Source organism: Amphimedon queenslandica, unplaced genomic scaffold (genome assembly GCF_000090795.2).
Source record: "Amphimedon queenslandica unplaced genomic scaffold, v1.1 AMPQUscaffold_13414, whole genome shotgun sequence".
NCBI classification, from domain to species: Eukaryota; Metazoa; Porifera; class Demospongiae; order Haplosclerida; family Niphatidae; genus Amphimedon; species Amphimedon queenslandica.
In genome coordinates this window covers 105,625-124,034 of record NW_003546350.1, presented here as the reverse complement: position 1 = coordinate 124,034, position 18,410 = coordinate 105,625, and the positions used below count along the sequence as shown (strand labels likewise).

Genomic DNA, 18,410 nt, shown 5'->3' with positions numbered 1-18,410 from the left:
GTGTGGCTTTACGTTTCCTTGCAGATTCCTCCATAAATTCCCTTCGTTTCTTCCTCTACTTTGACTCCTTCTCCCTCTTCTTCCTTATCAAAGACAAAAGAATAGCTGACCGATATTTTCCGCTCCACTCTCCTCTTCATTAGGTAAGCAGAGCTAGAGTGATGAGAGAGAGTCTAAAAGTGTTTCAATGTGCCACCTGTGAATGAATGAATCGAATTATCATCAACACCCCCGAGGCCTCTCTCGGCCGGGCCCAGGCACCTAACACGACCAGTGTACATGTGCTCCTCCTAACCCAGCTTGTCTTGTACGCTGTATATCAATAGATTATCCTCTTCTAATGGCCAGAGATTTGTTAGGAAGGACAGCAAAAGATAGAGAGGAACAGAAACAAGTCAACATAGCAGCGTTGCATTTCTGCCAGGAGGAAAGAGATAAGCTCCAGCACTGCATTAGGGGGACCTGGTTTGGTCAGTGTTCAAAGGAGCATAAGGAGTTTTGGGATTGTTTGACAAGGGTCCGTAATATCAATTAATAATAATAATAGCGTCATTGTACATGTACTTGCAAGTTCTAACATGCTCGTATTTCTAAATTAACTGCTAGCGATAATAATTATAATAAATAGAATCTTTATTTGTGCGCATTGCCTGCATGTTTCAATGATTATAAATAATTCAATTCATTAAAAATTGACCAATCGCTACCTAAATTAGCATTACTGCTCTTGTTGTCATTTAGTTTGCATGAAATAATGAAAATGAAAGTCTTCATAATCTCAATGTACACATTTACATGTAGTTTTACAGTCTTCTGTGTTATGAGTTATAGTTACTATATTAAGGTGGTGTGTGGTTTAAAGGTTATTATGAGCCTGCTAATGATGTTATTGGAGTAGTAGTCAGCAGGTATCATCATGTAGTCTTGGCAGTACTGTAGTGTGTCTTACTAGCCAGGCTGCGTGTGTCAGGAGTTGTTTATGTAAAGATTGACTGTATATAATACCAACTCAGTCTGCCATTTATATGTACATGTATTGAAAGATACTGCATATAATGTATATGTATTGAATATTCTCTGTATGTATTTGTTATTGCACTATAGAAACTAATAACAGTGTACGTTATGTATTTGTACACTATTTCTATAGTAGTAGTTTCAATGAAGCATAATGGCATCTTATACTTGTTTTAATTCATATCTACCCTCCCTCCCCCCCTCTCTCTCTCTCCCTCTCTCCCCCTCCCCCCCTCTCTCTCTTCCTTGCTGTGTTTCATTTTATTAGTTTTAGGCTTACATGTAGTCATTCTAATTGTTTATTTATGTCAACCCTCCACTAGAAGCAACTAGTACTTGATGTACATAGTCCTATTGTTGTGTTAGCAGTGAGAATGTGTTGTTAATTTTATTAAGATGACAGATAGTATTTTAATATCTAATTAACCAGGCACCTTGTACTATAGATGTATCTAGTGCTGCATAATTGTAATTAACTGTAACTCACAGGGAATTTTAATGAAGGATGTGCTGTTGTATGTACATTGTACTTCAAATTATGTCCTTATTAATTATTAACTGTTAAGAGTTTAATGGTATAACAGATGGGGAGTCATTTAGTAATGGACAAACAACAGCTTTGTTGTTTATACACATATCATGGCCTGTTATTATTGTCACTGAGCTAACACAATGGAGGGAAGAGAATCCCAAACAGCAGCAGCTGCTCCTGCTGTCCTTTAATGTTTGAAAGCAATAACTTCTGTTGATTTAGCATCTAATGTTGTGTATCTAGTCAATGTAATCTCTTTTTTGGAAGAGAGATGTCTTGTCTACCGAGATTTTACTATTTTTTTAATTTTTACGTGTAGGTCAAAAACACTTGGTCTGATCTCAATCAGCCTGAGCCAACAGTACCTGAGGATCACTGGGACTCTAGCCCTAAAATTGATCAAGAAACCAGTCAGACCGGTTCAGGAAACCAGTAGGACAACTAGTTATAAGCACACTCATCACCAACAGTAACTACAGTATAATAATTAGACTATTAAATAATAATTAATAATATAATGGATTGCTGTTCCTTTTGCCCGTGTTGCCCTGAAGAAGAGGAGCCAAAGGACAAACACTCGTCAGTAAAGTATCAAAAAGCATCAGAAATGAACATTGACGTTGTATTGCCGCAATACGAGAAGGTTCCGTTAGATAAAGTATTTGAGTATAAGCAGCCGAGAGTTCCCATGCCAGTCCATCCCCAAATATCAGGATATTCAGCCATTACTGAGCAACCCTCACCATCAGTCACTGTCACTGCTCCTTCTCCTTCTGGTCAAGCTAAAATAATAGGAAGTGATAAAGACGGGAAGCATCTTGACTCAAAACCACTCCTCCATTTCTCTCTTTATTACGATATTCAGCGAAGAACCCTCACGGTTCACCTAATGGAGGGAACCAACCTTCCTGCTAAAGACAGGAGAGGTACTTCTGATCCTTTTGTGATCCTCTTCCTATTACCAAATAAGGAAGAGATATTTGAGTCAAAGGTCCACAAGAGGACCCTTGACCCGATATTCAATGAGGTTTTTGAGTTCTCTGGTCTCCTTCCTAATGAGATCCGTCGTCAGACCCTCGTGCTAAGAGTCCTTGATAAGGACCTTGCCTCCAGTGAGGACATGGGCACTGTGGTACTCCAGCTGGAAGAGGCTGACCTTTATGGGGTGAGGGTATCAGCTCCATTAGCTGAAGTACCCACTGGACTAATGCAGGTTAGGGAGAGAGAGAGAGGGAACATTGTACATGTATATGTACATGTACACATGTACATATACATGTACATGTGTACATGTACATGTATATGTACATACACATGTATATGTACATATACATGTACCTACATTGTATATGAAAAGGAGCTTCTTGTGTGGTAGTTTGTAATTTTGATGTCACCCAATAATGTGACTACACTGTCTCTTACATTAGTAAATCATTCATAGTAACATTCAGTACATGTACATACACTGTACACTATGTGTGTGTGTGTCTGTTTGGTATTTTACTATTCAGTAATTGATTAATTGACTGTACTACACTACCTAATGGTTGAGGTGTTTTCAGTAAAGCTGGTCTTGTTTTCTATTGTTTCTATTGAATGGGCCACTGAAATAGCTACGAGTGATATTAGATCACTAAGTACATGTTCATGTACTCTGACTGCCATCACTTGTATAGTTTTATTCCTGACACAAACTATCCAGTAATTAATGTCATTATTTTTATTATTCACATATACTGGACTGTGATACCCACTCCTTCTACTGAATGTGAATATTCATTCATTATTAGTACTAGCTGGCCCTCCTACTATCTTCAATATCTCATGCCAATGGAAGCTTTGGCTTCACTTCAGTCCAATACATGTGATACTAACAGTAAACCATCCACTGTTACTGGTAGTGATTGGCCATCACTCTGATTGTTGCTAAGAATAGACCGTTACTAAAAATAGATTCTTGTGACTCAATTTTAGAATGGTAATCCATTCAATTTTAGAATGGTTTCATTTGAGTGCACATGCTCATTCATTAGTTATACACAGTCAGTCATTATAGTCCAGTCACCTCATTGAGTGTGTATAGTCAAGTATTAGGTACATTACATATACTCTAGTATAGTTCCTGGTACTGTGTATTATTGTGAGTAGTGACATGTCATTAAAATACCAACCTTGTCCTTATGATTATAGTAATTACTAGTAGAGAGAATGTTTTACTAATTGGTATAACGGCTTAACTCTCTATTTCTGTAGCATGTCATTATGGGTATAGTATTGGTTTCCTTGTTGTAACTTTTGTTTGATGATTTATTTAAAGACTTTCCCTCCATCAAAGCATATCTATGATCTTACCCTCATATAAGAATTATTAAATTCTTATTTTTATCATGATCATTTGTTCTGTACTTAGAATGATTCACAAGGAGATGTCCTCATATCATTGATGTACAATCCTTCATCTAACATTATATCTGGAGTACTACTGAAAGCAACTAACCTACAGAGAATGGACATATCAGGATCCTCTGGTAATGGAAGAGAGAGAGAGAGGGGGAGGGAGGGAGGAAGGGAGGGAGAGAGAGAGGAGGGGGAGGGAGGGAGGGAGGGAGGGAGGGCAAAAGAGGTACATGTAGTAACAGAGCAGGTGCTGCATATGCCAGAGAGAGGTTAGGATCAACAACTGGTCAGTGGTACACTAACATAATGTCATTGTACATGTACTGTGTAGTTTATTAGTAACTGACTGTGTAGTTTATTAGTAACTGACTGTGTAGTTTATTAGTAACTGACTGTGTAGTTTATTACTAACTGACTGTGTAGCTTATTACTAACTGACTGTGTAGTTTATTACTAACTGACTGTGTAGTTTATTACTAACTGACTGTGTAGCTTATTACTAACTGACTGTGTAGTTTATTAGTAACTGACTGTGTAGTTTATTACTAACTGACTGTGTAACTGCTGTGTCTAGTTATACCTATAAAGGAGTTTATTAGACTACCTGATGTATTGAATGAAGTATTGAGCCAAATTAATATCATTATTATATTTAAAAAGGAAACTGACTTGGAGTCAAACTGTATAACACAATAACTCATTAGGAATGGGACAGAGAGAGAGAGAGGGTGGGGGTTATAATAAATATACAGTCTATTAGTTTATGAGTAAAAGTTGTAAGGTAGTGATTATGATAAACAACATTTTACTCCACAGTCATGTACTGTAGTCATGTTAAGTTACTGATGAGTAGCAAAATGTATTAATAATGCGTGTAGCCATCTACTTTCAATATACACAACCCTCTTTCATCTCTCCCCCCCCCTCTCCCTCTCTCTCTCTCTCTCAGATCCTTATGTCAAGATATATCTGCTTCACAAAGGGACCAGGCAGGCCAAATGGAAGTCAACTATAAAGAAGAAGACACTAGTCCCTATTTATAACGAACAGTTCCAATTTGATGTGACAGACATGAACATCAGCTTCATACTACTTGAGGTCTCAGTCATGGATTATGATCGTCTGGGCCGTAACGACCTCATGGGGTTCTTTACATTAGGAGAAGGAGCTAACCATCCCTCGGGTAGACAGCACTGGCAGGAGATGGTCTCTCACCCTAGGAACCCGATCAGTCGCTGGCACGCACTAGGGGCTAAGAATACCAACTCTTTGAGGAGAGGATCCTCTGGAATAACTGGTTCAAAATCATCAGGATCATTATCCTCATCGTAAGAGAAACGGACAGAAAAACAGATCATCATTATCATCATCATTATTGTATTTATGTATTATTATTATTATTAATCTTACTATTACTGTTGTTGTTGTTGTTGTTGTTGTTGTTACGGTAAATGGTTATTTTGTGTTTACGTGTAATATTTTAAAGTATTTCTATGATCCTCTCTTGTTTGATCGTCCTGGTGATGTTTTTGTTTTTGTTTTTTTATTTTAAAAAATGTAATTATTGTTTGATTAAATCAACGGTAATTGTGAAAGCAGTTAAAACATGTCATTGAAGTAATAATGTTTATGTGACACCATTCATTGTCAGTGTGTTCTCAGAATGGGGAAAAATCCGGTAGCAAGCAGCGATGTGTTGATTAAATTCCGCGCCGTTACCCGCGAATTTGAATTTAATGGGCGTGTATCTTGCTAGTGTTGCTATGGTAACAAAACAGGAGTGGCATGGTTGCTGTCTGTTTAGTTTTGGCGCTTTTTAGAGTAAGGGAAGGTGGCAGCGAGAGAGAGTGAGTGTGTGTATTTCCTTTAGGAATATGTCAGATGAAAGAAGGACCTTTATCATACCCAAGGACTCAGGTGTACTGTCAAGCACTCCTCATGCTCCAAGGTTCAATAGAAAATATGAAAAATAACATTATTATTATTATTATTATTATTATGTCCTTATCTTCTGATAGACAAAGGAAGCATTTCCCTTTTGGTCCTCCTCCATACCAGGAGAGGAGGAGACGGTACATTGACATCAGCTCCACTAAGAAAGAACCAGGACCTGATGCTACCTCAATACAGGTACAAGATACAGTAACAACACTCAACTTGATCCTCCCTCTCTCTCTCTTTTAGGCTTCATTAAAACCATCAGTTGAACTTCCTATCGAATCAGAAAGAACACCAAAAACACAAGTATTGCTATTACTACCAATTAATTAATTTTATTTATTATTTTTATTAATTAGACTATTTTCGTAAAGCCGTTTCGGAGGATGACAGTTCAACCTGCTCCTGAAGGGTGGGCGGAGTCTATTATTAATTACTATTAATTGATTATTAAACTGTAGGGTACCCAGTTTAGACTTGGCACGTTTTAATGAACCAGATGATCAAATGGACCCAATAGTACGCAATGTTTGATGTACTTGTACATGTATTGGTTGATCAGTAATGAGTATCAGTAATTCTCACCTGTGGATCGCGATAATTGGTTGAATCAATTTGTCATTTTGCTAATTCACAGTTCGAAATGTGTGACATTTTTGATATGAAATGTGTCAACAGATGAACTTAGTGCACAATTTTTTACATGTAGTTTGTTTATTGTTGTTGTTTATTGTTGTTTATTAATGTTGTGATGTTGTTTATTTTTAGGAGATCATTCGTATGCCTGTTGATAATAATCGTGCAACCACAAGAACAGACATTAGGTAAGGAATAGGCTATGGTCTTAGGTACATGTATTTTTTATGAAATGGTTCATTTTTAAATGGCCATAACTTTAAAAGTTGAGCCTGGAATCAGCTCAAACTTTCTATACAGCATAAGGACATCAATATGTATCAGAAAATGTAATAAAAATTGGGGGTGATTTTGGACCCATTTTTGGAAAAAACCATGGGCTATAGCCTTGGGTATTTTTCAGAAATTTGACATTTTCTTAAAATGGCCGTAACTTGAAAAATTGAAGTCGGAATCAGCTCAAACTTTCTACACAGCATAAAGACATCAATATGTATCAGAAAATGTAATAAAAATTTGGGGTCATTTTGGACCCATTTTTGGAAAAAACCATGGGCTATAGCCTTGGGTATTTTTTCATTTTTCCATACTTTAATAATTCAATTCCATTACTGTAGCTGGGGTACACCAAGACTGCCTCAGAGTGTTAGTAATGAAGTGGAGGAGGAGGAGGAGTTTGATGGTGGACTGATAGAAGAGACAGTAAATCAAAGAGAAGATCATTTTATTTCAATGAACAATACAACAGTTGATGTGTTTGATGACAGTAATAGAAAGAAACAGCCTGAGGTTACTCCTGATGTAGGAATGTCAGTAAGTAAATGTAACAGTACATGTACTGTGTAGTTTATTTTTAATATTATATTTTATATTTTATTTGTATTTTTAGAGTAATCAGTTGCAATTTATTGAGAAGAAGCTATTGTCTCACGAGCGAGAGAAGCAAGAACCGTGTTACATGCAGAGAATAGAGCAACAGGTCAGTATAATGATACAGTAACAGTAGCAGCTATTATTATGTACCTGTTATTGTAGATTGAAGGTTTCCCATTCGGAGAGAAAGGACTAAAGAAGTGGATCCAGTTTGGAACTAGAATATTATCTCAGTTAGTTTGACACCATCACTTCTGATGTACATGTACATGTAATATAGTACAGGGACTTTGACCCAGTTTTGAGTAACTTTTAAATTTCATAAAAAATCTATTTTTGATTGGAATCAACACTGAAACACACATACAAATACATGTACATGTACATGTACACAAGCTCATATAATATAAATCTCATTGTGCATATTCATTGTAGAAATGGTCGTGATGTTCACAGAGAATTGTGCGGATTCTTCTTCCTAAGTGATGGATCACTCACTATATATGAGTTTAGACAATTTGGACAAAGGTACACTGCACACTGACTTCAATTACCAACCTTACCTTCTCTCCTCCTTTTTAATTCCTCTACCTATTTATACCCTCTCTCCAACTCCCTCTCTCTCCCCCTAGAGTATCAGCTCTTCCTCTTATACCTCGTGCTGTCTATCAGTTCCCTAAAGGAAGGAGAGAAGGAGAACAATACAATATCACTCACATCAGAAAAGTATAATAAATCCTTTAAATATAATACATTATTATTTGTTTGTTTGTTTGTTGGTACAGGGCACTACGCTTTATTTTAAGTCCTCGTCAGTGCCTTCACTTCCTGAGAGTCTCAAGAGACGCTCAATACTTGGACTGAGGATCACTCATGTTGATGAACAAGCAAAATTTGATTTAATGTATGGGAGATTAGCAGTTGTATCTTAATTTTATTTATTTTATTTATTATATTATTATTATCAGGAAGGAAGGTTTAAAACAGAGTGAATACACTAAGTTAAGAGAATACCTTTATCCTCCACCATCAGAAGAAACCCAACGATCAACAACACTACTAGCAACATTACAAGGTCAGTTAGTATACTAGGATATACTAGAATATACTAAAATATACTAAAGTATACTAGAGTAAACATAACGTGTGCATATATGTACATGTAGGTATGTTAAGGAATCGGTTACAAGGGAGGGCTAGTCAGACGCTGGTTGGATTAGGGAGAATGTTACAGCAGTTGTGTACTAATGAGGGACTGATACTACAGAATCAGTTACATCAAGCACTGAGAGCTTATCATATTGGACTGACACCTGAGGTATGCATGTACATGTATACATGTAGACTGTACATGTACTGTGTACATGATGTAACCATTTTCTGGAGGTGCAGTACCACATACCCACCTATTATGTTATCATAATTGCACCATTACATGTATGTTCTACCTACTCATCAACACTGCTAGTTTACATCACATGCTATGACCTTCACATTGTTATGGGATATTCCTAATGATATTCATAGGAAATTTTACCACTAGGATATTGTTCTATTTTTATAATATAATCATTGACAGCTAGCAAAGAGTAGTAAACATGTTTGAACCACTAAGACAATGCACTTGAAATTTGAAATGTTACTACTGACTATACATGTCTCTTTATAGGATTTTGTACAACTGTGGGATCTACTACATGATCATTATATTGTGACTACAGTAACTGATAGAACTAGAGGAAGAGGGGGCGGGGCAATGGGTGGGGCTAAGATGATAGAAGGAATGTGGCTGGACAGGTGTATACCAGGACTGGTGGGGGAACTAAAGGAGGAGAGACAATTGATACTGAGGAAGGTAAATTTAAGATAGTGCAATAGAGCTGTTGCACAGAAGTAATCAACAGGGGGTGCGGCTATCACTGTCTGCATGCCATCTTGAGTGTAGGCCTGAGGGGATTATTCCCAAAAAATTTCCTATTATTCTGTTCCCAAATTCTTAATTTTTTTGTAATTATTCTTGTGTATTTATGGCTATTATTCTCAAATTATTCATGTAACATAAGAGAAGCCTGTATATAGTTGAAGAGAGACGTGCCTTGTTGATCGCCAAATGTTGAGTTAAGTAACGAAAACACTCATTCTATGCTTCCACTAGATGGCTGTAAAAGCATGATTTTCTTGGCTACACAAGACCAAGCTGGCAGTCCTTCTAAATTGCAATTCCACCACTCAATTCCACCATTCAACACATGGAGTATGTCATAACACATGGAGTAGCCATTTTTATTCCCGTTCACTACCGTTTATTCTTAATTTATGCTAGTATTCTTAAGGAACCTATTATTCCTAAAATTATTCCAGCATAATCTCTGCACCCCTACTTGAGTGGCAAGAATGTACATGGTGGAATGGGGAGAATGTAGAAAAAAATCTAAATAACTTCTGCAGTTTACAATACAGGCTAATGCAAACTAGGAAATGAAGACATTGAGTAAAGAACTCTCTATAATATTCTATAGCCAAGTATGATATCTCATCGTTGGAAAATCCCAGTTTGTTCATTCATTCCACATACATTCTTGCCACCCAGTCATAGCTGCACCCCCCTGTTGATTACTTCCGTGCAACAGCTCTATAATCAAAATTGTAAGCAGTTATTCTTGACTTGGCATCTTTGGCGGCTGCAGAAGTCCAACTCATTCTAGGCATTTCTAATTAAAGGGGTGTGGTAAAAGGGTTAAATAGCATTGTTTCTACTTCCGGTCTAATTTTTAACCTAGGCAATGACCCCCAATGCCTAGGCCTGCAACCGCCTATGCTTGGCATGTTGCAGGTCAGTAGGGATTACCAGACCTATAATGTATAATGTTATAGTCTTGTGAATATAGTCCTCAGTACTATACCAGCCCAAAATGAATAAAATTATGCATTTCTAGTGGCGGACTAGCGGTATATAGTCACATGCAGTGACAGCAATCAATCAGTTTACAGTCACACTCTTCATAATTTTACCTCTCTCTTGATGGAAAGAGCTACATGCACTCCAACTGAAGCAATGGATGGAGGAGTATCATTTTCTGCTCTTGTGGTTGCAAGCAATATCTGCTCTTTTACTGCCTCTACTGGGTCTACTGTGATTAACTTCTCTTTTACTCCAAATACGGAGTCTAGTATGATCATCTTCTCTACTACTGTAACAAACTCCTCTACTGATCCTAGTACTAACATTATCAATAATGAAGAGCTACATGTACCTCAATACTGGATTGTACCAGTACAAGAAACTGATGCTACTGCATCATCAAAACTGTGCTGCTCTTGAATAATTATATTACTTATATTTTTTGCACGTACATGTATACTGTATTGTCTGTTCTGACTAATTATTTTTTTTTTTGATAATAAAACTCTCTTTCTGTTAACTTTTGTTAAAGCATGGCTGTATCTTCCATAGAATCTTAGGCTTATTGTCTGGATCAGAAACAAAATTCTTTGCCACATTATATACTGCTGCAAACATGCTGTTGCTTTTGATTGCTGTACATTATTTTATTATTTTCTCTCCCTGGTAGGTGTTTCAGAAGTTGGACCCAGGGAAGAGAGGAGTAGTTCAATTGTCTAATTTACATAAAAACTTTTGCTCATCCAATCATCCTGAAGTGATCAGTGGTCATAAGACTGGAGAAGAGGTTGTTTCCAGTATGTTAAGATACCTTGTTCCAGCTAGCAGGAGTAGACACTCTAATGGGAACTGTATCAATTATACTGTGAGTTGATAGTACATACATGCATTTGTTTGAGGCATACTAAGTAAACTACTCACACCTGTTTACTGTCATCATGCAGTACATGCTGCTGCTGATGCCTATACTCTACACAGCATAATGATATTCATTATACTGTTATGATATTCATTATATTGATGTAGGACTTGCCAAAAATATTCATATGATGCAGTACAATAATGATAAAATAACATTTCTATACCTCATGCACACACACACTACACACACAAAAATATGAATATTTTTATTCATATTATATAATATATATATAATATATTTTCCTCCACTACACAATAGGATTTTGAACACTACTACATTGGAGTGAGTATAGACATTTTAGCTGATCATGAGTTTGTACACTTATTGAAACGATGCTGGTCACTCTAATCATTATTATTATTATTATTTATTATTATTACATGACCACCCACACACATTATTGATTATTAAAATTATTTTTTGTAGATTTATAACAAAAAAATTCTACAACAACATAGTTTTTATGTAACAATAATTATTACAATTTATTACTACAAAAGTATGTTTAAGTGAACTATTTATCATAATAATAATAATAATAATAATAATAATAATAATAATAATAATAATAATAATAATAATGCACGTTAAGCTGTGTCTGCATTGTCAGTCTCAGATGACTCATTTTTATCTTCAGAACTTTCAGACAAGTTTTGTCTTTGACTTGGATGGCCTAAATTAGTTATTTCATCTAATGAACGAAAGAAATAAAAACAGAAAATAAATAAATAAATACTTTCATTAATCATTAAAGCAAGCACGACTCACCTAATACTACAGTGTACGAAGGTCTGTTGGATCCTTCCTGGGTCTTCAATGCCAGTACACCATTGCACAGCACTCGTGTACTACAAAAAGAACAATAATTATAAACTACATTTTCCTTCAATCTTTCCTTACCCTTTAAAAAAGTTTTTCAAAACGTGGGTTTGCAAAGTCGGTCTCCTCACAACTACAGCATGCCAGTGAGTGTACTGGTGAATATTATCAGCTGCTAAAAATTAATAATGATTAAACTTCATTATTATGTACTCGTTGAAACATAAAAAGTTACCTTCAGGATCAGACGTCTCTCCAGCTGGATCTAATTTTTTTGCCATAATATTAACGGCAACGTTGAATAGCACCACCTCTCTGTTACCGGTACTTATAATTTTTGGGTCAGCACCAATTCGTCCCAACAATTGGACTTTACAAAATGCTAAAAAAAGAGATGAAAGTGGAGAAGAGTATAAACATAAAGAGATACCCTACAGCGTAGCACTCAAAATTAAAAATAATAATTAATGTCCTTACAAGATGGCAGACTTACACTTCTCAATACTCAGAACAGGAGCTGTCTTGAGTGTCCTAATGGAACTGGCGACATTACTGACCTGTGATAAGAAGAATAAGGGACAAGGTTGCGCATGGATTACTTTGAAAAGTGTCTGTCTGAACATTATTAAGTACAGAATTCAGAAATGGCTGCCTTGTTGTAACACGTGTCAAGGGCGTGGTTTTATTTGTAATGTTTGTGGGCGGAGCGTTAATAATGTCTTGCATAGTTTATTATTTTTTTAAATTAATTTTCTGTGACTTTATACAATTATAGATACCATAGTTGTTTATGTGTGTGAATATTATGAATATATAATTATTATCATTATCATTATACTAAATGTCATAATTATATAAGGAAAGTTTCAGCTTGTACTTTTCCTTTTGCCAGCTGTTCCTCTTTTATTCAACTCAAGACGAGGAGTATCTATCAGGATAAGGTCATCTATTTGAACAAAAGAGAACTCAATAATAATAATAATAATTATTATTATTATTAATTATAATCACAATCAATTTTGAGTAGATGGTGGGCCTACTGAGTTTGACGGTGAATACGTTTCTTTCAGCATCTCTAGATAAGGATCCAATACACAACACACGTGTCCTACAGAATAAAATAATAATTACGAATAATAATAATAATGTGAATATATAATCCATTCATCCTTCATGCTGCAGCACTTACAGATTACCTTTTCCGTACAGACTCCATTACGTATGTCTTTAGTGAAGGTTTTGTAGCAAAGACGGTGAACCAATTTGCTAAAAAATGATTACAATACACAAGACATTAAATTTGCTAATAATAAACTTTGGCAACAAAATCATTAACATCATTAAATTAAAACAATACTTAGCATGCAAGGTGGAATACAATTTGTAATTATTACCTCTGGATCTTAACACATCCCCGAATAGATCTGGTTCTGTTTCAGATAACTGACTCGGATGATAGTTGACAAAAACATGAAAGAGTGCTGTCTCTTGGTAAAGACCAACCAACTTAGGGTCTTGACCGACACGCCCCAATAACTGGACTTTAGAATATGCTAGAAAAAGGTTTCCTTGTAAATTAAGAGACAAAAATAAACAAAAGAATTACAAAACTCTTGCTGGGCCAAAGCCTCAGGTGATAGGTCTTGAGCTACAGTATTCACTGTCCTGACACTTGTGACATTTCTAGTAATCTAAAAATAAAAAGGACATTAAATTATAGTAGGAGATAAGTTTGTGCATAAGCTACTTTGAATACTGTGTGCCTGAGCATATCAGAAAATCTCAAAAACTCTAAAGTTTCCTGGTTCGAATGTTCTATCAATGAAGATGTGAAGGGCGTGACTAATATGGGTGTGGTCAAAGGGTTAATATTCAATGGCGTCTTTCAGTTCGACCTCATCAAAGATATCAAACAAAGGCTCCAGCCTAAAGGACTGGCCCTTTCCAAAGACATTTGGTTTGAAATGGCGGCTACGGCAGCTACCATTCTTCATGTCTGGCCATGCCCTCTGTAAACTCTATCTCAGTTAGTTTTCTTATCTTATAAATTGAAATTTTCTTGTTTTATCTTTAAAGGATTGCAACAAGTCCAAACAAAGAACTTGAACAGATTAACTAAAGCAATTCTTGAGAGACCAGAGGGAACTCCTCTAGTCACTGTGTCTAATCATTCATCTTGTATTGACGATCCTGTCATATTTGGTATGTGGGCGGTTACTGTTATTTGAATTATAATAATAGTGGTACGGGTTGAAGTACTAATAGCAATGGGGGATCTTTGTATGCAAATATTCATATAATTTAACATGTACATATAATGTATTACATCATTCTTGTATTAGCTCCTCTTCCAATGAGATGTGATTTAAAAATGACAACCAGGAAATGGTTAGTAGCATCCCTCCCCTACTCCTCCTGTAGTTATTTCATTCTCTTGTTCACAGGACCCCAGCTGCTAAAGAGATATGCTTCACGAACAAGCTGTTTAATGCAGTGCTGGCAACAGGACAGATAATACCAATTGTTAGAGGTACACTGTAGACCATAGTTCAGTCTATAATGTCTAATGAGCTTCCTCCATTTTGATCTTCTTTGTTATCGTGTCTTTGTCTCTCCTCTTTCCAAAGGTGATGGTGTGTATCAAAAAGCGTTAAACTTTTGTATCGATTTGCTCGATGACGGCCATTGGGTTCACTTATTTCCTGAAGGTTTGTTTTAATGGCAGCTGCTCAGTAGTTAGCAGCTGATTCTATCACTTTTATGATTATAGGCAAAGTCAATATCAGTAACACCAACATGAGATTAAAATGGGGTAAAACCTTATTGCATTTGCAACTATTACAGTAATTATACACCTCTTCTGTCTTCTCTTTCCCTCCCCCCTCTCTCCCTCTCTCAGGTGTCGGAAGAATTATTGCTGAAGCTAAAATAGCGCCGATTGTTCTCCCAATATGGCATGTTGGAATGGAAGACCTGTTGCCGGAGAAACGACCGTACATGCCTAGGTTCTTCAAGAGATTGACGCTATTTGTCGGAGACCCTTTAGATGTATCTGGACTTCGTAGTGCTCACTCTGAGAATGGTGTACTCCTCAGGAAGAAAGTGACTGATTTGATGCAGGAGGCAATGAGAGACATTAAGATCCAGGCAGAAGAGATTCATAAAGAATGGAAATGCAATTTACCGATTAGGACTAGAACATTGTAGCTGCACCCATTCTAATTTAATTCACCCAAAATTACGACACATGTCTTTATCACTATTATTATTATTATTATTATTGTTGTTGTTAATACAGTTGTTTATGTTGTCATGATTTATCTTTCTTCATAGAGAATGTCTCCATAAGCTACTGCAGCTGTTACACTCTGAAATTGAAACCATCTCATGATCATTATAGTACTTTAATATTAATCTAGTTACCTTGCTTTTAGACGACAGCTCATTCTTAGTTGATTGTTCAGTTAATACGTAAGATGAACCAGGCCTACTGTAGTAGCTGAGAGGCTTTGTACTCCTGGGTCTTTCATTAACTTGTTCCGATTCACTTCCCTTCAAATCTTCTTCCTCTTCTTTCCTGATTACATCTAAGCGTATTAGATTCTCTTTCGATGTCCTTTGACATTTTAAAACTGATAAAGAAAGAGTGTAAAGTAACATTAATTTAATTGCCCTTACCTCCAAAATATGGCCAGATAGAATCCTGTGCAGATGCAAAGTCCACAGCAGTTCTGTGTGTCGACATACACCAAAGAATAATTTCAACTTTTTGTTAAATCAATACCTTCCCATGGTGTCTTTAAGACTGAGGTCTGGTTGTTGCTCCATTAGGTAAAGCAGTACTTTACCATGTCCTCTGATAGCTGCAGCGTGGCATGGAGTCCAGCCAGTACTCATGTTTGCAACATTCACATCAGCACTGTGATGGTTGGGTGTGTATAAGTGTATATGAATTATCTTTTGCAGTGCTTACTTAGCCTCTAAGAGTTGCTTAGCTATTTCTGCATGTCCCTGGAAAGCTGCAATGACTAATGGATACTTTCCATCACTGGAAGCCTCGTTTACATTAGAACCAGAACTCAATAAAGATGCCACAAGCTAAAAATAATAGCAGAATTATTGAAATCCTTAAAATGACTGTCCTACCTCTTGATCTCCGGCTGCTACAGCTCTGCAAAGGACTCCATTATCTCTTGGAAGAGTGCGGGACATTTTCTCACAAGGTGGAGCTGGCAAGCAGTGCAAATTGTAGGTGTGGCTGTTGTTGGGTGTGGTCTCAACTCAATGAATATTTAATGAGAAGTGTGAAAGACAGAGTGACAGAAAAAGAGAGAGAGAGCGAGAGAGAAAAGAAAGATCTTGTATTTGTCTCTTTATCTATAGAGAAGACATGAACCCTGCCGGGTTTACCGGGGTTGCCAGTGGAGGAGGGAGCAAGGAAGTGACTGGTTTAAAGCGAACAGGTAGTCTACACTCTACCGCTAGTATTTCAAGCCTTCAGGCCAGCAAAAGCAGCAGTATGGAGAGCCTGGAGAGCTCCATGTCTACTAATGAAGGTCCCCCTGGTAAGTATACTGTTGCTAGTATTGATTGTGTGTTCTGTCTACTGAGAGTACGCGTGCGAGGTGTTGGCATTTCAATCTCTCTACTGTCCTCCATATTGTTTATCAGTTCGTGGTCAGCTTTTTGAAAACACTCTTAATACTTTTCACTTTTCTCCCTCCTCCTTCTCTCTCTAGATGGTGAAAGTGTTCGTTTGGCGACGGTCCTGCAAGAGAATGCAGTCCTCAAGTCAGAGATGGAGATGCTTAAGTTAAAGTGCAAGAACCTAACGGAAGAGAACAAACGGCTGAGGCAGGCCTCGGTCAACATAGTAAGCCAACACTCATTGACACATTCAAGTCACGTTTACATGTACACCATACACTCTAAAGGACACACACTCTCTCTCTATTGATGTCCCCGTTAGCTCCCTCTCTTGAAAACCACAGACTATGCCACCATAATGTACATGTACAATAAAATTGTTGTGTTTTTCCTGGATGTGTCCTTGAGGTATGGTTCTTTCCTTGTCTCTATGAGAGTGTGTTCTACAGCTTGTAGGTCACCATTGTATCCTATTAATAAAAACAATGGTCATAATGTATACAATTGCACCTGTCTAACTCATTATTACAAATCTTACAAGAGAAACAATCTACTGTTACATTATGTATTATCATTAAACTATTAGCATATAACGGACTTTATAGAGCTGTAATGTAGTGTGTGTGTGTGTGAGTGTGTGTGAGAGTGTGTGTGTGTGTGTAGCCAGTGGCCACTATATATGGCCTGGTTTATAGATACAGTGTACCAGTAGAACTTTAAACTCTGTTCATATCTAACCACAGCTACTCTATCATTTTCCTAACGATATTATAATACAATTTAGCTGTTACCCATACTTGTACTTGAATTATGAATCCTTTTAACAAATTGAACTTATGTTGAGTTTGATAAAGATCTTATGTACATGTACATGTAGCAATCAAATTATTAATGTTTGTAGTACATGTACATGGCCGTGGGTACAACCCATCCTCCCTCTAATGTATGATTTTATTTTAATTTTTTACAGCAAGCACAGGCAGAGGCTGAAGAGGAGTATATCAGTAATACTTTACTAAAAAAGATTCATTCATTAAAGAAAGAGAAAGAAGCTTTGGCCATGAATTATGAACAAGAAGAAGAGTTTCTTACAAATGATCTTTCAAGGAAGCTAGCACAGGTAAGGGAGGGAGAGAGAGGGGGAGGGAGGGAGAGAGGGAGAAAGAGAGAGGGGAAGAGAAGGTCATTTGTTAGTGGACATGGGAGTGTGTCTGTTGTTTATGTTGAGTGTGTGCCTATTTTTAGAACAATCTAATGAATTCTATATTTAGACACATCATATGCCTACTAGGTGTTGTGTACATGTGACTCATATATTGAGCACATGTCATATTCATGCAAAACACACTCCAGCTGTACTGAAAGTATGTCCCTTGTATGGGATCCCATATTATGCCAGACTAATCAAATATGATACTGCACACACAGCAACCATTGAAAGCCAACTCTTGTGTAATCATTATTTTATGACCAGCTGGAAGTCTAGGCCTTGTTTACTGGTTGTTTGTGTGTGGTTATAAACATGTCTACTGTTTATCATAAAGAGGAGAGAGCAAGAGAGAGAGAGGGGGAGAGAGAGAGAGAGAGAGGGAGAGAGAGAGAGAGAGAGAGAGGGAGAGAGAGAGAGAGAGAGAGAGAGAGAGAGAGAGGGAAAGAGAGAGAGAGAGAGAGAGAGAGAGAGAGAGAGAGAGAGAGAGAGAGAGAGAGAGAGAGAGAGAGAGAGATGT

General features: G+C 36.9%; 7 protein-coding genes across 9 annotated transcripts in view; 4 read left to right on the top strand and 3 right to left on the bottom strand.

Annotated features, from left to right (window-relative positions):
- Nucleotides 1-7: 7 nt before the first annotated feature.
- On the top strand, nucleotides 8-5,551 carry LOC100635229 (synaptotagmin-10-like). 2 transcript variants are annotated; one of them, XM_019996312.1, is made up of 5 exons: nucleotides 21-143; nucleotides 327-517; nucleotides 1,869-2,762; nucleotides 3,960-4,077; nucleotides 4,896-5,551. In XM_019996312.1, the coding sequence occupies exons 3-5, from the start codon at nucleotides 2,067-2,069 to the stop codon at nucleotides 5,276-5,278; spliced, it is 1,197 nt and encodes a 398-aa protein (XP_019851871.1). In that variant the 5' UTR covers nucleotides 21-143; nucleotides 327-517; nucleotides 1,869-2,066; the 3' UTR covers nucleotides 5,279-5,551. The 2 variants fall into 2 exon arrangements, with proteins under 2 accessions (XP_003386572.1, XP_019851871.1); XM_003386524.2 differs by lacking the exon at nucleotides 327-517 and having other exon boundaries at nucleotides 8-143.
- Nucleotides 5,552-5,675: 124 nt separating this feature from the next.
- Nucleotides 5,676-11,584, top strand: LOC100635106 (calcyphosin-2-like). Its single transcript, XM_019996311.1, has 18 exons — nucleotides 5,676-5,767; nucleotides 5,817-5,894; nucleotides 5,965-6,076; nucleotides 6,131-6,190; nucleotides 6,244-6,296; nucleotides 6,346-6,403; nucleotides 6,653-6,708; nucleotides 7,138-7,333; nucleotides 7,410-7,499; nucleotides 7,556-7,626; nucleotides 7,829-7,921; nucleotides 8,026-8,119; nucleotides 8,179-8,297; nucleotides 8,362-8,468; nucleotides 8,560-8,711; nucleotides 9,063-9,248; nucleotides 10,966-11,160; nucleotides 11,476-11,584. The coding sequence occupies exons 2-18, from the start codon at nucleotides 5,821-5,823 to the stop codon at nucleotides 11,563-11,565; spliced, it is 1,806 nt and encodes a 601-aa protein (XP_019851870.1). The 5' UTR covers nucleotides 5,676-5,767; nucleotides 5,817-5,820; the 3' UTR covers nucleotides 11,566-11,584.
- A 56-nt stretch (nucleotides 11,585-11,640) lies between these two features.
- Nucleotides 11,641-12,738, bottom strand: LOC105312723 (single-stranded DNA-binding protein 1-A, mitochondrial-like). Of its 2 annotated transcripts, none has more exons than XM_011405589.2 (6): nucleotides 12,636-12,738; nucleotides 12,530-12,593; nucleotides 12,272-12,418; nucleotides 12,118-12,211; nucleotides 11,986-12,065; nucleotides 11,641-11,908 (listed from the first exon to the last, which is right to left on the bottom strand). In XM_011405589.2, the coding sequence occupies exons 1-6, from the start codon at nucleotides 12,657-12,659 to the stop codon at nucleotides 11,805-11,807; spliced, it is 513 nt and encodes a 170-aa protein (XP_011403891.1). In that variant the 5' UTR covers nucleotides 12,660-12,738; the 3' UTR covers nucleotides 11,641-11,804. The 2 variants fall into 2 exon arrangements, with proteins under 2 accessions (XP_011403891.1, XP_019851869.1); XM_019996310.1 differs by having other exon boundaries at nucleotides 12,118-12,208.
- A 43-nt stretch (nucleotides 12,739-12,781) lies between these two features.
- LOC100632749 (uncharacterized) lies at nucleotides 12,782-13,914 on the bottom strand. Its single transcript, XM_003386504.3, has 6 exons — nucleotides 13,784-13,914; nucleotides 13,643-13,727; nucleotides 13,431-13,589; nucleotides 13,233-13,302; nucleotides 13,077-13,144; nucleotides 12,782-12,982 (listed from the first exon to the last, which is right to left on the bottom strand). Exons 1-6 carry the CDS (start codon nucleotides 13,805-13,807, stop codon nucleotides 12,903-12,905), a joined length of 486 nt encoding a protein of 161 aa, XP_003386552.1. The 5' UTR covers nucleotides 13,808-13,914; the 3' UTR covers nucleotides 12,782-12,902.
- Nucleotides 13,872-15,373, top strand: LOC100632622 (tafazzin-like). Its single transcript, XM_019996304.1, has 7 exons — nucleotides 13,872-14,062; nucleotides 14,113-14,238; nucleotides 14,379-14,424; nucleotides 14,481-14,566; nucleotides 14,664-14,744; nucleotides 14,807-14,848; nucleotides 14,936-15,373. Exons 1-7 carry the CDS (start codon nucleotides 13,912-13,914, stop codon nucleotides 15,241-15,243), a joined length of 840 nt encoding a protein of 279 aa, XP_019851863.1. The 5' UTR covers nucleotides 13,872-13,911; the 3' UTR covers nucleotides 15,244-15,373.
- LOC100634982 (ankyrin repeat domain-containing protein 50-like) lies at nucleotides 15,253-16,289 on the bottom strand. Its single transcript, XM_003386522.2, has 6 exons — nucleotides 16,183-16,289; nucleotides 16,010-16,134; nucleotides 15,821-15,955; nucleotides 15,715-15,767; nucleotides 15,460-15,668; nucleotides 15,253-15,404 (listed from the first exon to the last, which is right to left on the bottom strand). The coding sequence occupies exons 1-6, from the start codon at nucleotides 16,246-16,248 to the stop codon at nucleotides 15,354-15,356; spliced, it is 639 nt and encodes a 212-aa protein (XP_003386570.1). The 5' UTR covers nucleotides 16,249-16,289; the 3' UTR covers nucleotides 15,253-15,353.
- A 46-nt stretch (nucleotides 16,290-16,335) lies between these two features.
- The window catches only part of LOC100632494 (coiled-coil domain-containing protein 6-like), a 5,912-nt gene continuing 3,837 nt past the window's right edge, over nucleotides 16,336-18,410 (top strand). The window contains exons 1-3 of the mRNA XM_003386502.3: nucleotides 16,336-16,601; nucleotides 16,776-16,909; nucleotides 17,654-17,803. Of these exons, the coding sequence (XP_003386550.1) occupies nucleotides 16,427-16,601; nucleotides 16,776-16,909; nucleotides 17,654-17,803 (459 nt within the window). The 5' untranslated portion in view covers nucleotides 16,336-16,426. The remainder of the gene's footprint in view (nucleotides 16,602-16,775; nucleotides 16,910-17,653; nucleotides 17,804-18,410) is intronic.

Bases quoted from the DNA above. Each gene is read 5' to 3' on its own strand.
- LOC100632749 (XM_003386504.3), bottom strand. From the start codon at position 13,807: ATGCTCAGGCACACAGTATTCAAA. The intron at 13,728-13,783 runs GTAGCTTATGCA...TTTTATTTTTAG, and splicing joins TCAGGCACACAGTATTCAAA to ATTACTAGAAATGTCACAAG. The intron at 13,303-13,430 runs GTAATAATTACA...ATCATTTTTTAG, and splicing joins GGATGTGTTAAGATCCAGAG to CAAATTGGTTCACCGTCTTT.
- LOC100635229 (XM_003386524.2), top strand. From the start codon at position 2,067: ATGGATTGCTGTTCCTTTTGCCCGTGTTGCCCTGAAGAAGAGGAGCCA. The intron at 2,763-3,959 runs GTTAGGGAGAGA...TTCTGTACTTAG, and splicing joins TACCCACTGGACTAATGCAG to AATGATTCACAAGGAGATGT. The intron at 4,078-4,895 runs GTAATGGAAGAG...TCTCTCTCTCAG, and splicing joins GGACATATCAGGATCCTCTG to ATCCTTATGTCAAGATATAT.
- LOC105312723 (XM_011405589.2), bottom strand. From the start codon at position 12,659: ATGTTCAGACAGACACTTTTCAAA. The intron at 12,594-12,635 runs GTAATCCATGCG...TTCTTATCACAG, and splicing joins TCAGACAGACACTTTTCAAA to GTCAGTAATGTCGCCAGTTC. The intron at 12,212-12,271 runs GTAACTTTTTAT...ATTAATTTTTAG, and splicing joins AGAGACGTCTGATCCTGAAG to CAGCTGATAATATTCACCAG.
- LOC100632622 (XM_019996304.1), top strand. From the start codon at position 13,912: ATGGCGTCTTTCAGTTCGACCTCATCAAAGATATCAAACAAAGGCTCC. The intron at 14,063-14,112 runs GTTAGTTTTCTT...TTATCTTTAAAG, and splicing joins CCTCTGTAAACTCTATCTCA to GATTGCAACAAGTCCAAACA. The intron at 14,745-14,806 runs GTTTGTTTTAAT...TTATGATTATAG, and splicing joins GGTTCACTTATTTCCTGAAG to GCAAAGTCAATATCAGTAAC.
- LOC100634982 (XM_003386522.2), bottom strand. From the start codon at position 16,248: ATGTCCCGCACTCTTCCAAGAGATAATGGAGTCCTTTGCAGAGCTGTA. The intron at 15,956-16,009 runs GTAAGCACTGCA...CAACCATCACAG, and splicing joins AAGCAACTCTTAGAGGCTAA to TGCTGATGTGAATGTTGCAA. The intron at 15,768-15,820 runs GTATTGATTTAA...GTCGACACACAG, and splicing joins CTTAAAGACACCATGGGAAG to AACTGCTGTGGACTTTGCAT.
- LOC100635106 (XM_019996311.1), top strand. From the start codon at position 5,821: ATGTCAGATGAAAGAAGGACCTTTATCATACCCAAGGACTCAGGTGTA. The intron at 7,922-8,025 runs GTACACTGCACA...CTCTCCCCCTAG, and splicing joins TTTAGACAATTTGGACAAAG to AGTATCAGCTCTTCCTCTTA. The intron at 8,469-8,559 runs GTCAGTTAGTAT...ATGTACATGTAG, and splicing joins ACTACTAGCAACATTACAAG to GTATGTTAAGGAATCGGTTA.